General features: G+C 33.1%; 1 protein-coding gene across 4 annotated transcripts in view; it reads left to right on the top strand.

Annotated features, from left to right (window-relative positions):
* RYR3 (ryanodine receptor 3) overlaps positions 1-16971 on the top strand; it is a 708417-nt gene that overhangs the window by 397069 nt on the left and 294377 nt on the right. For all 4 annotated transcript variants that reach the window (XM_031952023.1, XM_031952026.1, XM_031952025.1 and 1 more), the window contains exons 21-22: positions 3759-3863; positions 14077-14180. In XM_031952023.1, coding sequence (XP_031807883.1) covers positions 3759-3863; positions 14077-14180 — 209 coding nt within the window. The remainder of the gene's footprint in view (positions 1-3758; positions 3864-14076; positions 14181-16971) is intronic.

The raw sequence follows: 16971 nt of genomic DNA, 5'->3' as shown, positions 1-16971 counted from the left end.
CCTCTACTCATATTGTTAACATATGATTTGCTATCATTAATTAGTGTTATTTGTGTTTTTACTATATATACCTGCCTATAGTTTTGGGAAATGGAAATAGATAGCATGGACTGGAGGTGGTTAGAAAAAGCAAGGTATATTTGAGTAGAAGGGAAGATAGTTGGAGGGTAATTTTCTTTGCCAGCAACTTGAGGAGGAAATATAGCCAAAAAACTATTGAATTCCTTTAAAGAAATTGATAATAGCCTGATAGCAAGAGTAAGAGGAGTTTATATTCCCAGGAGTATAAATTTGCTGCCACAAAAAGGGCAGCTACAAATATTTTTCCATATGTGGTTCCTTTTCCCTCTTTCATAATCTCTTTTGGATATAGACCCCAGTAGAGACACTGCTGGATGAAAGGGTATACAGTTTTATAGCTCTTTGGGCATAGTTACAAAATGCTCTTCAGGATGATTTGGATCAGTTCACAATTCTACCAGTAATGCATTAGTGTCCCAGTTTTCTCACATCCCCTCCAACAGTTATCATTATCTTTTCCTGAAATCTTAGCCCATCTGAAGTATGTGAAGTGATACCTCAGAGTTATCTTAACTTGCATTTCTCTAATCAATTATGGTTTAGAACATTTTTATATGATTAGAAATGGCTTTAATATCATCATCTGAAAATTTTCTGTTCATATACTTTGACCATTTATCAGTTGGGGAATGGCTTGCATTTTTATAAATTTAAGTTAATCCTCTATAAATTTTAGAAATGAGGCTTTTATCAGAAATCTGGAGTGTAAAATTTTTTCCCAGCTTTCTTCTTGTTTTTTAATCTTGGCTGCATTTTGGTTTTGCTCTGTGTGCGTGTGTGTGTGTGCACGCACATGCGCTCATGCTCAAAACCTGTTTAATGTAATGTAATCAAGCTTATCTATTTTGCATTTTATAATGTTCTCTAGTTCTTTTTTAGCCATAAATTCCTCCCTTCTGCACAGATTTCACAGGTTGACAATCCCTTGCTCTCATTGACTATTGTGTCTTGTGAACCTAACCTGTTCCACTGATACTGTACTGTATTTCTTAGCAGTATCAAATGGTTTTGATGACTGCTGCTATATAAAATGGTTTTAGCTTTGACACAACTAAGTCACTCTCTTTTGCTTTTTTCCCCCCATTAACTCCCTTGAAATTCTTGCCCTTTTGTTCTTCCAAATGAATTTTGTTATTTTTTTCTAGCTCTGTTAAATAATTTCTTGGCAATTTGATTATTATGGCACTGAAAAAGTAGATTAATTTAGGTAGAATTAGCATTTTTATTATGTGAGCTCGGCCTACCCATGAACACTTGACATTCTTCCAATTATTTAGATCAAACTTTATTTGTGTGAAAAGTGTTTTATAATTGTATTCATATAATTCCTGAGTTTGTCATGGTAGGTAGATTCCCAAATATTTTATATTATCTATATTTCTTTTAGATGGGATTTTTCTTTCTGTTTCTTGCTCCCTGGTTTTTGTTGCCAATGATTTATGTGGATTTATTTTATATCCTGCAACTTTGCTAAAGTTGTTCCTTGTTTCTAATAATTTTTTAGTTAATGCTCTAGTATTCTTCAAGTATGCCATCAAATCAGCCACAAAGAATGATAGTTGTATTTCCTCCTTACCTACTCTAATTCCTTCACTTTCTTTTTCTTCTCTTATTACTAAAGCTAACATTTCTAGTAAAGTACTGAAGAATAGTGCTGATAATGGGTATCCTTGTTTCACATCTGATCTTATTGGGAATGCTTGCTAATGGTTTTAGATAGATGCAACTTCTCATTTTAAGGAAAACTCCATTTAATCTTATGCTTTCTTGTGTTTTTAATAGGAATGGGTGTTGTATTTTGTCAAATGCTTTTTCTGCATCTATTGAGATAATCATATGATTGCTGTTAGTTTTCTTACTGATATGATCAATTATGCTGATAGTTTTCCTGATATTGAAACAGCCCTACATTCCTGGCATAAATCCTACTTGGTCATAGTATATTATCCTGCTAATAAGGTGTTGTAATATCTTTTCCAATATCTAAAGATTTCCCCAGTGTTCATTGGGGAAATTGGTTTATAATTTTCTTTCTCTGTTTTGGCCCTTGGTTTAAGTATCAGCACCATATCTGTCATAAAAGGAATTTGGTAGGATTCCTTCTTCTCCTACTTTTCCAAGTAGTTTATATAGTATTGGAATTAATTGTTCCTTAAATGTTTGATAGAATTCACTTGTAAATACATCTGGCTCTGAAGATTTTTTTTAGGAAGTTCATTAATGGCTCATTCAATTTCTTTTTCTAAAACAGGATTATTTAAGTACTTTCTTTATATTAATCTGGGCAATCTGTATTTCTGTAAGTATTCATTTCCCTTAGATTATCAGGTTTATTGACATGTAGTTGGGCAAAATAACTCATAGTTATTGTTCTAATTTCCTATCTACTCCATCTATCTCAAACCTACAATTTCTATCTACCAGTTCCTTCCTTATTACTTTTAGAAATATTCACGTTTTCATCCTAAAAACAACAAAAACAAAACCAGAAAACTTCACTCAATTTCATCTCGTCAAGCTATTTTCCTATATCTTTCTACCCTTTCTCATTCAAAATGCTTGAAAAATCTGTCTATATTCACTGATTTCATTTCCTTCCTTGGCCTTTTGCAAATTGGCTTCCAACTTTGTCACTCAATTGAAATTACTTTCTCTAAAGATACTATCTTTTAATTGTTAAACCTAATAGTCAATGAGTCCTCAATCTCTGTTTCTCCCTCTTCTCTTCTCAGTCTCTATTTTGCATTAAATGAATGAATGCATTCATGGACACCATAGACCACTTTCTATTTTCCTCTCTTGTTTTTCAAGACACTATTTTTAAAAATTCTTTTATCATCTATATACATATTCTTTTTTACTCTCTTTGGACGGCACATCATGTATATTATACTCCCTAATTATGAGTATACCTTAATGTTGTATCGTAGTCCACTTTCTCCCTGGTTCAATAAGCTTCTTAGCTAATAACCCCAATCTACCATCATCAAAAATGTACTTTTCTCTTTACCTCTGACTCTTAGAAACTCTAGCTTTTTTATTTAAAAGTCAAATTAAAGCATTAACTTCATACAATTTTCATAAGCTTATCACAATGCTGACAGACATTAATGTCTAATAAATACCTTTCATTCATTCATCTAGTAGTGACAGTGGAACCACTTCACAATTTTGCCATTTTTATTTAACAAAATATGGTACTATTTGTACTGAACTGGATAATTAACTCTGTTTGGAGTACCTGTGATTTTATGAGTGTAGGAAGCTCCTGAGGAAAAGGAACTTCCTTTGCCAAAACAGATTGTCAGGGACTTACAGCTTTTGAAAAGGGAAATGAGCTTTCACATTACTCTTCTTTATTCTTTATTACAAACTAAACTACTATATATTAACAGCCCTCATTCCTGGTATGTATTCTTTTCTAATCTCCTCTGCCTTTTAGTTTCTTTCAAAACCCTTTTATATGTATTCATTCATTTGATAGTCATTATAAGCTATTTTCTTTTTGTTAAGGCATATATCCCTTCTTATAAAGTCTCTTGGGATGAGAATTTGTTTTAAATATGGAAAGTGGGATGGTGGATATTGTAAATGCTAGAATTTACAATTTCTTAGAGTTAATTCATTTATAGTAATTGTTTCTCATCTATTTTTAAATGCCTTTCCTTTCCCTTTAGATTGTTTTGCCTCCACATCTAGAAAAGATCCGAGACAGACTTGCTGAAAATATCCATGAATTGTGGGGAATGAATAAAATAGAATTAGGTTGGACCTTTGGCAAGGTATGTAAAAACTATTATTAGCCTACAGATGATGATTGAAATGCTTTGTCTGCATGAAGAAGAAATTCTAAGAATGATAGGATGAAGAAGAAAAATTTGATTATTCTTTTTTTTTTTTTTTCTGGCCACTAGTGTTGATTCTATTCAACAGTAGCCTCTGTTTTATTTGCATGCTTGTAACTACACTAAGTATGAATTACATCTTCATTCTTTTAGAAATTATAAAGATAAATTCATCCAATATTTGACTATCTCCTTGAACAAAATGTCTTCATATTTGATACATGCATACTTCAGGTATCCATGATTTGATCTGATTTGAAATATTTCTCAAATTGTATTGCAAAGCACCCAGAAGCTGTCCCTCAAGCTTGTTGTTGTTTATTTTTAAATGAACCTTGTGTTGTTTGTTAATATGAACTAAAGTATTGATTTTGGAGAATTTTATTCTAAGTATTCTGCCAAATTTTGTTTAAATTTAAGGCCTCTACTATAGCGAAAAAGTTTGCGAATCACTGAGGACTTGCTCTTCTTTAGAAGGGCTGGTTTTTGTTGTTATTGTTGATGTATTTCTTAGATTTTGTTTCAAATTTTGTGAGACTTAATTTTTAAAAAATATATAGCTAACTTTATGAATATCTATAAAAACTATATAAATATTAACATCTTTATATATAAATATAACAGAGTCAGTGAGACTTGAACTTGGAGTTAGTGAGAACTAACTTCAAATTTTGTCTCTGAAAGTTCCTAGCTGTGTGAGCCATTTAATTTCTCTAAGCCTTACTTTCAAAAAATGTGGAAAATGATGGCACCAGTCCCATATGGAAAGCACTTTGCAAACCTTAAAGTGCTATGTGTATGTGAGTTGTTACCATCATTAAAAACTACAGAGAGGGAAATTTCACTTTTTAGAAGTTTAGTTATAGTTTTCAGATAATCCAGTAAGATACATGATTAACAGACCCTATAGACTCTTCTCTGTAATTAAAAAAAAATCTCAAAATTAAAAAATTAATGAAGAGATTTGTTTGGAGAAAAGTTTGTAGTAGATCATTATCTGAAAGATTAGATAAGTGCTGAAGTTCATTACTAGTGCAAGAACTCTAAAATTTATTTCAGTGCCCACTGATGAATATACTCCATTAAGATTTTCATGTAATTAAGTGTTTATCTTGTTTTGTGAACTATAGAAAGATAGAAATTAAGTGGCATCTTGGGGGGGGGGGGAGTGGTCTTTCCTTTACTTCTCTGCTGTTACTGGTTAAAATTTATATCTCTACCTTCCTTTCTTGCTCCTATTCCACTGCAGATCACACTACTCTTTTCCCTACCTCTGGTTGCTTATTTTCTTAGTTTTCTTCATAGTCATTACAGGATTGGAACAAGTCTCTGTGACAAAATCCAGTGGCTATGCTTCTGTTTCTTTCATGCTCTTTTGGTCTCTCAGCTTTTGCACTGCATTTTCTGGTAGCATTCAGAGTATTGTGCCCCTTCATCCTCTATAGACAAGAACACATAATATAGATTCAAATCCTTTTCAAATCCTTTTTACTTTATAACTAGGGCAATTTGCTTATCATTTAATCAAATCAGTAAGCATTTTACTATGTATCTACCATATTCCAAACACTGTGCTAAGTGCTAGAGATACAAAAAGATGCAAATGACAGGTGCTACCCTCAAGGAGCTCACAATCTATTCTTGGTCATCAGTTTCTTCATAAATAAAATTAGAAGTTTGATTGGATTACATAGGCTCTGAGGTCCCTTCCCTCTCTACTTCATCTTTGTAGATGTCTGATTATAGATTTCATGATCAATTAAAAGCTGTAAACTACTTTTCATTACAAAATTCTGCATAGGCAGTATTATAAATGCATAGCCCGAATCTGGTTTTTCATCCTAAATTAGACAAGTTTTATTTAAATATGCTTTGAATCAAAGATAGCATAGGGAAACTTTATACCCTCATTATTAGCAGATAATATACTTAGAAAACCTCAGATACTATGCTTGCTTCTAAGACAGGAAACTGAATCCTAATATCTTTTGGCATAGAAAAAGAAGAAAAAACTTCATAAGAAAAGAATGTGTTATCAGTAAAAATCATGCCAATTCTTAAATCTTAAGAAAGGGAAAGATAGGAGAAGATTCTGGAAAGATGGTGGAATAGGTTAGTAAATTTCAAATTCTCCAGATTTCCCCCACAAATAGAAAAAATTTGCCCCTCAGGACAAACATAAACTGGTGTGAAAAACCAAGAAGACTTGAGGCACAGAATAGGGGTACTCCTGGTATAACCCAAGAAATCTTCAGGTTTAGGATTAACCCAAGTGAAGTGCAAATGACTCTGGGTTAGCTCTGCAGAAATACCAAGTGGGGAGCCCTGAGACTAGCTGGGCTTTGCAGAGATCTCTACAAGAACCACTACACTTTCACCTTCTGGAGAGCTTGAGGAGTCTGGTCTGAGTTCATAAACACTGAGTATTCACTGATAAGGAATGACAGGCCCAGCTGTGCTGTGTCATGGGCCTGAATGAGAAGGAATTAGCACACCTTGAATACAGAAGCAGTGCAGCACATATGCAAAAATGTTTGTGGCAGCTCTTTTTGTAGTGGCAAGAAATTGGAAACTGAGTGGATGGGAATCACTTCCCATCAATTGGGAAATGGCTGAATAAGTTATGGTATACGAATGTTATGGAATAGTAATGTTCTGTAAGAAACTATCAGCAGGATGATTACAGAGAGGTCTGGAGAGATTTACATGAACTGATGCTAAGTGAAATGAGCAGAACCAGGAGATCATTATATACAGCAACAGTAAGATTATGCCATGATCAATTCTGTGAGCAGTTCTCAACAATGAGATGATTTAGACCAGTTTCAATGACCTTGTGATGAAGAAAGTGATCTATACCCAGAGAGAGGACTGTGGGACCTGAGTATGTATCACAACATAGCATTCTCACTCTTTTTGTTGTTGTCTGCTTGCATTTTATTTTCTTTCTCATTTTTTCCTTTTTGATTTGATTTTCTTGTGCAGTAAGATAATTGTATAAATTTGTGTGCATATATTGGATTTAATATATATTTTACCATGTTTAACATATATTGGATTACTTGCTATCTAGGGCAGGGGATGGGGAGAAGGGGGAAAAATTGGAATAAAGGTTTTTGCAAGAGTTAATATTGAAAAATTATCCATGCATATCTTTTGAAAATTAAAAAGCTTTAATAAAAAAATGTTAAAAGAAGAAGAAGAAAGAAGAAAGAAGAAAAAAGAAAGAAGAAGAAAGAAGAAAAAAGAAAGAAGAAAGAAGAAAAAAAGAAGAAAGAAGAAGAAGAAAGAAGAAGAAGAAAGAAGAAAGAAGAAGAGGAAGAGAAAGAAGAAGAGGAAGAGGAAGAAGAAGAAGAGGAAGAGGAAGAAGAAGAAGAGGAAGAAGAAGAAAAAGAGAAAGAAGAAGAAGAAGAGGAAGAAGAAGAGGAGGAGGAGGAAGAGGAGGAAGAAGAGGAAGAAGAAGAGGAAGAGGAGGAAGAAGAAGAAGAAGAGGAAGATGAGGAGGAAGAAAAAGAGGAAGAAGAAGAAGAGGAAGAAGAAGAGGAGGAGGAAGAAGAAGAGGAAGAAGAAGAAGAAGAGCAAGGATGCTGCTACCTGTGGGTACTTGCTGAAGGATATAGATCTTGCTTTGATGTTTCTAGTGAAAGGGGAGAGCCAAAGTGAATCTAGATTCACCATTCCCCCACCTTATGATTAGAGATGCTCATATTAATACCTTATTTTTAAAAAATGAGCTGGCAAAGAAGACCCCAACCATGGAAACTTATTAGAACAGGGAACACTGGTATTCATCTTCAGAGAAGAACACTGAAGTAAAAATACCCTAAAGAGTAACATGAAATGTCTCCCTTCTCAGAGAGAATTTATAGAACTCAAAAGAGAATTTAAAAATCAAATGAGAGACATTAAGGAAAAATTAAAAGAAGGGGAAAGATAGGAAAAATTTGACTGGACTATACCCTTACCTCAACTTGGCCTGAAGAATGTAGGCCAAGAGAAGCACTACCAATAACTTGGAAAGGCGGTTATCTCTGAGATATATCACTGCATTTTCCTGCAGAAATATTGAATATTGAGTGGCTGATTCTGTAGTACTGTTTTTTACATTGTATATTATATATTGTAGTGTTTTTAGGATCCATGGTTCATCTGTTTGGCTATTCCCTCTGCATTATTAAGTTTTAGAGAAGTTTATTAGGTCATATTGTAGAGAGAAAGGGCCAGAAAGAAGGAATGGCTCTTTTACATTTTACAGGATTTTTCTTTCTTTTTTCAGCTTAATATTTTTTCCAATTACATGTAATACCAATTTTAACTTTTCTTTTTAATTTTTGGTTCCAAATTCTCTTCTTCCCTCCCCTTCCTCCTCATGGACAAGGCAAGAAATTTCACATAGATTATACACATGCAATTATGCAAAATATATTTTCATGTTAGTCTTGTTGTGAAATAAAATAGAAACCAAAAGGAGGGGGAAAGTTCTAGAAAAATAAAGTTTAAAAAGTATGCTTCAATCTGTATTCAGAATCCCTCAGTTTTTTTTATTATTATTATTATAAGTCCTTGGCAATTGTCTTATGTTACTTAGAAGAGTTAAATCATTCACAATTGTTCATTGTATAATATTGCTATTACTGTGTAACATTATTCTCCTGGTTCTGCTAAATTCACTTTGCATCAGTTTATGTAAGTCTTCCTAGGTTTTTCTGAGAGCATCCTGATCATCATTTCTTAAACACAGTAGTGTTTAATCATCATAATCATATACTACAATTTGTTTAGCCATTTCCCAATTGATGAATATATCCTCAATTTCTAATTCTTTGCCACCACAAAGTAAGCTGCTACAAATGTTTTTGTACCTATAAGTCTTTTTTTAAAAATCTCTTTGAAATAACAACCCAGTTTTGGTATTGCCATGTCAAAAAGTATGCACAGTTTTATAACTCTTTGGATATAGTTCCAAATTGCTATCCAGAATAGTTGAATCAGTTCACAATTCCACCAATAGTGCTTTAGTGTCTGAATTTTCCCAAATCCCTTCCAACATTTATCATTTTTCTTTTCTGTCATATTAGCCAATCAGATAGATAGACATAAGATAGTAACTCAGAGTTATTTTAACTTGCCTTTCTCTAATAATGATTTAGGACATTTTTCTATAACAATAGATAGCTTTGATTTCTTCTTCCAAAAACTTTGACCATTTATCAACTGGGCAATGACATATTCTCATATATTTGACTTAGTTCTCTTTATATTTGAGAAATGAAGCCTTTCTCAGGGAAACTTGTTATAAAAATTTTCCCCAGTTTTCTTCTTCCTTTCTAATCTTGGCTGCATTGGCTTTGTACAATTCCTTTTTCATTTAATGCAATCAGAATTATCCATTTTATATCCTGTTATTTGGTTATAAATTCTTCCCTTCTCTATAGAGCTGAAACTATTCCATGATCCTCCAATTTACTAATGGTATTGCTATGTCTAAATCACACAATCCATACTGCTTCCATTTTATAGAATTACAAGCAAGATCTTCCTTATAGGGGTGTAAACAGTTTAACTATTTAATCCCTTTTGGTTTCTCTTTCCTGTTTACCTTTTTATGCTTCTCTTGTCAAATTTTCTATTCCACTGTGATCTTTTTTTTTTAAGAATGCTTAAAAGTTCTCTATTTCATTAAATATCCATTTTCCCCTGAAGGATTAAACTTAATTTTTCTAATTAGGTGATTCTTGTTGTAATCCTTACTCCTTTGCCTCTTGGAATATCACATTCCAGGCCTTCCGATCCTTTAATGTAGAAACTGATAAATCTTGTGTAATCCTGACTATGGCTCCCAGACATTTCAATTGTTACTTTCCAGTTGCTTGCAATATTTTGTCCTTGACCTGGGAGCTCTAAAATTTAGCTATAATATTCCCAGGAGTTTTTGTTTTAGAGGAGGTAATTGATGGTTTCTTTGTATTTTTGTTTCATCTTTTGAATCTGTGGAAATTTTCCTTGATAACTTCTTGAAATAAAATGTTCAGGCTCTTTTTTCAGTCATAGTTTTCAGATACTACAATAATTCTTAAATCATATATCCTGATCGAAACCATATGGTACTGCCTGAGAAATAGAGTGGTAGATCAATGGAATATTAGATACACATGACACAATAATCAATGACTGTAGTAATCTAGTGTTTAATAAAACCCTAAACTCCATCTTCTGGGATAAGAATTCATTATTTCATAAAAATTCCTAGAAAAACTGGAAAACAATATGTCAGAAACTCAATAGGGACCTATATCTCACATACCAGACCAAAATAAGGTCAAAATGGGTACATGATTTAGGCATAAAGAGTGATACAAGAAGCAGATTGGAAGAGCAAGAAATAATTTACCTATCAGATATTTGGGAAAGGGAGGAATTTATGGCCAAAGAAGAACTAGAGAACATTATGAAAAGCAAAATGGACCACCGTGATTACATTAAATTAAAAAGGTTTTGCACAGACAAAACCAATGCAGGCAAGATTAGAAGGAAAGTAGAAAGTTGGAGAAAAGTTTTACAATTAGTGTTTCTGATAAAGGCTTTATTTTTAAACTATATAAAAACTGAATCAAATTTATAAAAATACTAATAATTCTTCAACTGATAAATGATGAAATGATATGAACAGACAATTTTCAGATGAAGAAAATGAAACCATAACATTTTTTCACAGTTATATTTTTTAAAATGCTCTAAATCATCATTGAGTGGAGGAATTACAACAACTCTGAGATACCACTTCATACCAATCAGATTGGCTAAAATGACAGAAGATAATGCTAACTATTGGAAAAGATGTAGGAAAACGGGAACGCCAAACTTATCCAACCATTCTATAGAGAAATTTGCAACTATGTCCAAAGAGCTATAAAACTTTGCTTACTCTTTGATCCAGTAGTGCTGTTACTGGGTCTGTATCTCAAAGAAATCATAAAGGAGAGAAAAGGACCCACATGTGCAAAACCATTTGGAGCAGCTCTTTTTTTGTTGGTGGCAAGGAACTGGAAAATGAGTAAATACCCGTCAGTTGTAATGGTTGAATAAGTTATGCAATATGAATGTAATGGAATATTATTGTTCTATAAAAATAATGAACAATCTGATTTTTAGAAAGGCCTGGAAAGATTTACATAAATTAATGCTGAGGGAAACAAGCAGAACACAGAAAATATATACAGCAACAGTGTAATGATAAACTATTATGGACTTGCTTCTTCTCAGCAATTCAATGATCCAAGACAACCCCTATAAACTTTGAATGGAAAACCCCATCTGGAGAAAGAACTGTGGACACTAAATATAAATCAACATATGCTATGTTGACTTTTTTCTTTTTCTCCTGTTTTTTTTTTCCTCTCATGGTTTTTCCCATTTGTTCTGATTCTTCTCTCTCAACATGATTCATGAGAAAACGTGAAAAAAAATGAATGTACATGTATAACTAAAAAAAAACAAGAAAACAAAAAACAACTTGTTTCTACATGTAAAAATATTATACTGGATCTATTTTCTGTGTCAGTTGTTTTTCCAATGAAATAGTCCACATTTTCTTCATTTTTTATTCTTTTAATTTTATCTTATCTCTTGATGTTTCATGGAATCATTAGATTCCATTTTCCAAATTCTATTTTTTTTCACTTCATACTATTTTATTTTTTCCAATTACATGTAAAAATAGTTTTCAACATTCACTTTTTATAAGATTTTAAGTTCTAATTTTTTTCTCCCTTCCTTCTTCTCTTCTCCCTCCCCAACAAAACACATAGGTTATGTATGTAACATATTTTCAAATTAGTCATGTTGTGAATGAACAATCAAAACAAAAGGGAAAGAGTTGTGTGCAGACTGAATCCTTGGTCTTAGAAGAGGAGTGATAAAGTGGGACTCATGTGGATGGTCAAATGTGAAGTCTGTTTATTCCAAATTCCTTATATACCCTAATTCCTTATATACCCTAATACCCTTATATAACCAGAGCAATACTGTACATGCGCTAACTATATACTATACATGTGGTACCACATAAACAACTTGCTATTATATGTAGCTGTCTCTTTGCCACTTTGTATCACTCTGCTTCAACTATAACACAGGTTGTCACCAGCTCCTGACTTCTCAGGAAGGCCAAGAGCCCTTAGGGAAGGAAGATGGGGGAGCCGAACCAGACATTGTTAGTAGGTTCCCTCTGGACCGAAGGGTCTTATACTTCACCCAGAGTTCCCCAACTGTCTGTGACCCTCTATAGGAAAGATCACAACAAAAAGGGGAAAAATAGTGTATTCTTCAATCTGCATTAAGTCTCTATAGTTTTTTCTTTGGATAAGGCTATTGTTTTCATCCCAGGTCTGTTGGGATTTTCCTGGATCACTTTATTGCTGAGAAGAGCTAAGTCTGTCAGAGTTGATCATCACAATCTTGCTGTTGCTGTGTACAATATTCTCCTATTCTTTATAGGAGAACTTATCCTCATCTTTTACTTAGTTACTGATTGGGCTAGAAAGTTGTTTCATCTCATCTGTTAGTTGATTATGTTGTTTCAGATTCATTTTGAAATGATTTTAATCTTATTTGAAGGGGAATTTAAGAGAGCTCAGGCAAGTCCTAGACTTTACTCCATGATTTTGGCTCCATCTTTTTTCCCTGCATCTCAGTACATTATCCATAGGCATATGCCTATTGTAACCAAAGAAACAAAAATCAATCAGAGGCTACATTTTGTTAATGATGAGCTTCTCTGTATTTTACTAGGCAGGTCATTGGATGACAGACATGGTTTATTATTATTATTTCTTTACTCAAAATATTAATTTTATAGGACCTTTCAGTGCTTATGTTCCAATAGCAAAACATGGTATCACTATGTTATAATGTGGCATCAAAGTAGAATTTGGTGGAGTATATTTTAGGTATATAATAAAAATAAACATTTATATAATGTTTTAAGATTTACAAAATACTTTATATACATGAACATTTAATTTTCATCACTACCAAATCAACCTATAAGATTATTTTCTCCATTATACAAATAAGAAAGCTGAGGTTGAGGGAGGTTGAAGACATTCCCATGGACAGCAAGTCTTGGAGGAGGCATTTGAACCTGGTTCTACTTAACTCCAGAAATCCAGCTAGACTATTACCAGTGCCATATGGCCTCTTCAAAATAAGATTTCATTAGTTGACCTAAGAGCCATTTTCTATGGGAAAATAAAATTCATTATGCTTTCCAAATAATCAACTTGAAAATAAATATTTAGAACACATTTCATTGATAAGTTAATGATCATTTATTCTTCAATTCCACAGATATAAAGTATCTACTTGTAAAAGATACTGTGAATTCAAAGATACAAAATGACACAAGTCCTTTCCCTTAAAGTCTGGGGAGAATATTCATAAGGGGAAAATGTGCATGTGGAATATATGGTAGAGTGGAGTGAGAGGTTCCCTCTTCACTTAAATATTATTGTAAAATTTAACCAAAACAAAACACTTTCATCTGTAGCAATTAGTGATCATTTCATAGAGAATATATCATCTGTCAGAAGGGAATACAGTGAAGGAAAACTAGGAAATATTTCAATGTAAAATCCAACACATAAAATTCAGGGTACTCCACTTTAGGTAGAACATGAAATAAGTCTGAGAAGGTTAAATTTTGGTCAGATTGTGAAGAGCCTTAGGAGTCAGTATTTTATCCTAGAAACAATAGAAAGTAAATAAAGGTTTTTTAATTAGGGTCAGATCTTTGTCTTAGACACATTACTTTGGCAATTATGTAAAGGATGAATTCCAGAAATCAGTGACACTGTTACAGTAGATAAGAGATGATAAAGGCCTGAAATAGTATGTTGAAAAAGTGAATTGATAAAAGGGGACAAGTATAAGAGATGTTGTGAAGGCATAATCAACAGAATATGATAAATGATTTGATTGTGTGGTAAGGGATAGGAAAGTCAAGGATGACTTGAGAGAATATCTCTTATCTCATCAAATACCTCCCTCAACATTTATGATATGTATATTATCCTTTACCTTCTTTTAAACTTTTGCTGAGGTGTAATTGATTTTTATCATACCTGAAATTGTTATTTTTTTAATGGTGTAGATCCGGGATGACAACAAAAGGCAACACCCTTGTCTTGTGGAATTCTCAAAGCTACCTGAAACTGAGAAGAATTATAACCTACAAATGTCAACAGAAACTTTAAAGTGAGTTTTAAACTAAATTGAATTAAGATTTTACAAGCATGAATAATTTAGTGACATGTAATCAAGTATTATAGGTATTACATACCATTCTAAGAAAACATATTGAGGAATTTGGGGTGGGGAAAGATAAAGATGATAATTTATAATATAAAACATTTTAGACCTTTTTAACTAAGTTTCTCCAGTTTCAGAGAACAAAGTCCTTATGAGTATATCTGATACATTCATCCTCTCCTTTCCTTACCTACTAAGAGTATTCTAATTTAGATTTTGATTATCTTTCATTATGAACTACAGCTTTTTAAGTAGTTGATCTTCCTACTTTAGTCCAATCCTTTCTAATAGCCTTTCAAACCACTGCCAAATGTGTCTAATAAGATTATCTTCCTTCTCAAAGACTTTCCATGGTTCCTCATCAACTATAGAATAAAATTTTTAAATCCTTATATTAGCGATTAAGGTAACTGACAATCAAATTTCCACTTAGTTTTTCAGGCTAATTTCACACTGCTGCCTTTCATTCTATTCCAGAGAAATTGTGCTCCCTTGACTTATTCAGCCCAATCACTCCCACTAATATATATTTTCCATTGCCTATATCTGAAATTTCTCTTCCTCTTTCCAAACACCCATGAACTCCATCTCCTTTATTTATTTATTTATTTACTTACTTATTTTGATAGCATTTTATTTTTCCAAATACATGCAAAGATAGTTTCCAACATTCACTTTTGCAAAACCTTGTGTTCTAAATTTTTCTTCTCTTTCCCTCCTTTCACTTCCTCAAGACAGCAAAGAATCCAATATAGGTTACACATGTGCAATTCTTCTAGATATATTTCCATATTTGTCATGCTGCACACAACACAAAAATCAGATCAAAAATGAAAAAAAGCAGAAGAAAACACTATGTTGTGATCCACAATCACTTCCCACAGCCCTCTTTCTAGATGCAGATGGCTTTCTCCATCAAAAGTTTTTTGGGGAGCCACGACCATCAGAGTTTATCATCACATAATCTTGAGTTACTATGTATCTTGGTTCTGCTCACTTCACTCAGCATCATGGAAGACTCATGTAAGTCTTTCCATGCTTTTCTGAAATCAACCTGCTCATTATTTCTTATATATCAATAATATTAAGTCATTCCCAACCAGCAATATTTTATCAATAATTCTTAAATTGTTTATGGGGAAAGTTAGAAGGTAGGAGGAAAAGTACCAGGAACCATCCTCTTGTTTCTGGAGAGCAATCAAAAAGGGAAATAGGACATTTTCAAATGTAAAAGTCTTTAGAAAATATGATGTACTTTACAGAAATCTCACAAAAACAGACATTATATTTTTTTTTCATAATTATAACTTTTTATTGACAGAACCCATGCCTGGGTAATTTTTTACAACATTATCCCTTGCACTCACTTCTGTTCCAAGTTTTCCCCTCCTTCCATCTACCCCTTCCCCAGATGGCAAGCAGTCCTATACATGTTAAATATGGCACAGTATATCCTAGATACAATATATGTGTGCAGAACCAAATAATTCTCTTGTTGCACAGGAAGAATTGGATTCAGAAGGTAAAAATAACAGGAAGAAAAACAAAAATGCAAACAGTACATTCATTTCCCAGTGTTCTTTCTTTGGGTGTAGCTGCTTCTATCCATTATTGATCAGTTGAAACTGAGTTAGATCTTCTCTTTGTCGAGGAAATCCACTTCCATCAGAATACATCCTTATACAGTATCATTGTTCATATCATATAATGATTTCCTGGATCTGCTCATTTCACTTAGCATAGTTCATGTAAATCTCTGCAAGTCTCTCTGTATTCATCCTGCTGATCATTTCTTACAGAACAATAATATACTGCAACATTCATATACCACAATTTACCCAACCATTCTCCCATTGATGAGCATCCATTCATTTTCCAGTTTCTAGCCACTACAAACAGGGCTGCCACAAACATTTTGGCACATATAGGTCCCTTTCCCTTCTTTAGTATCTCTTTGGGGTATAAGCCCAGTAGTAGCACTGGTGGATCAAAGGATATGCACAGTTTGATAACTTTTTGAGCATAATTCCAAATTGTTCTCCAGAATGGCTGTATGTATTCACAATTCCACCAACAGTGTATCAGTGTCCCTGTTTTCCCACATCCCTTCCAACATTCTGCGTTATCTTTCCCTATCATTCTAGCCAATCTGACAGGTATGTAGTGGTATCTCAGAGTTGTCTTAATTTGCATTTCTCTGATTAATAATGACTTGGACCATCTTTTCATATGGCTAGAAATAGTTTCAATTTCTTCATCTGAGAATTGTCTGTTCATATCCTTTGGCCATTTATCAATTGGAGAATGGCTTGATGTCTTATAAATTAGAGTCAGTTCTCTATATAGTTTGGAAATGAGGCCTTTATCAGAACCTTTAACTGTAAATATGTTTTCCCAGTTTATTGCTTCCCTACTAATCTTGTCTGCATTAGTTTTATTTGTACAAAAACTTTTCAATTTGATATAATCAAAATTTTCTATTTTGGAATCAATAATGATCTCTAGTTCTTCTTTGGTCATAAATTCCTTCCTCTTCCACAGATCTGAGAGGTAAACTATCCTATGGTCTTCCAATTTATTTATAATCTCATTCTTTATGCCTAGGTCATGAACCCATTTTGACCTTATCTTGGTGTATGGTGTTAAGTGTGGGTCAATGCCTAGTTTCTGCCATACTAATTTCCAATTTTCCCAACAATTTTTGTCAAACAGTGAGTTCTTATCCCCAAAACTGGAG

This window comes from Sarcophilus harrisii, chromosome 2 (genome assembly GCF_902635505.1).
Source record: "Sarcophilus harrisii chromosome 2, mSarHar1.11, whole genome shotgun sequence".
NCBI lineage: Eukaryota > Metazoa > Chordata > Mammalia > Dasyuromorphia > Dasyuridae > Sarcophilus > Sarcophilus harrisii.
Note: the sequence above shows the minus strand (reverse complement) of the source record. Positions and strands in the feature narration are given on the sequence as shown.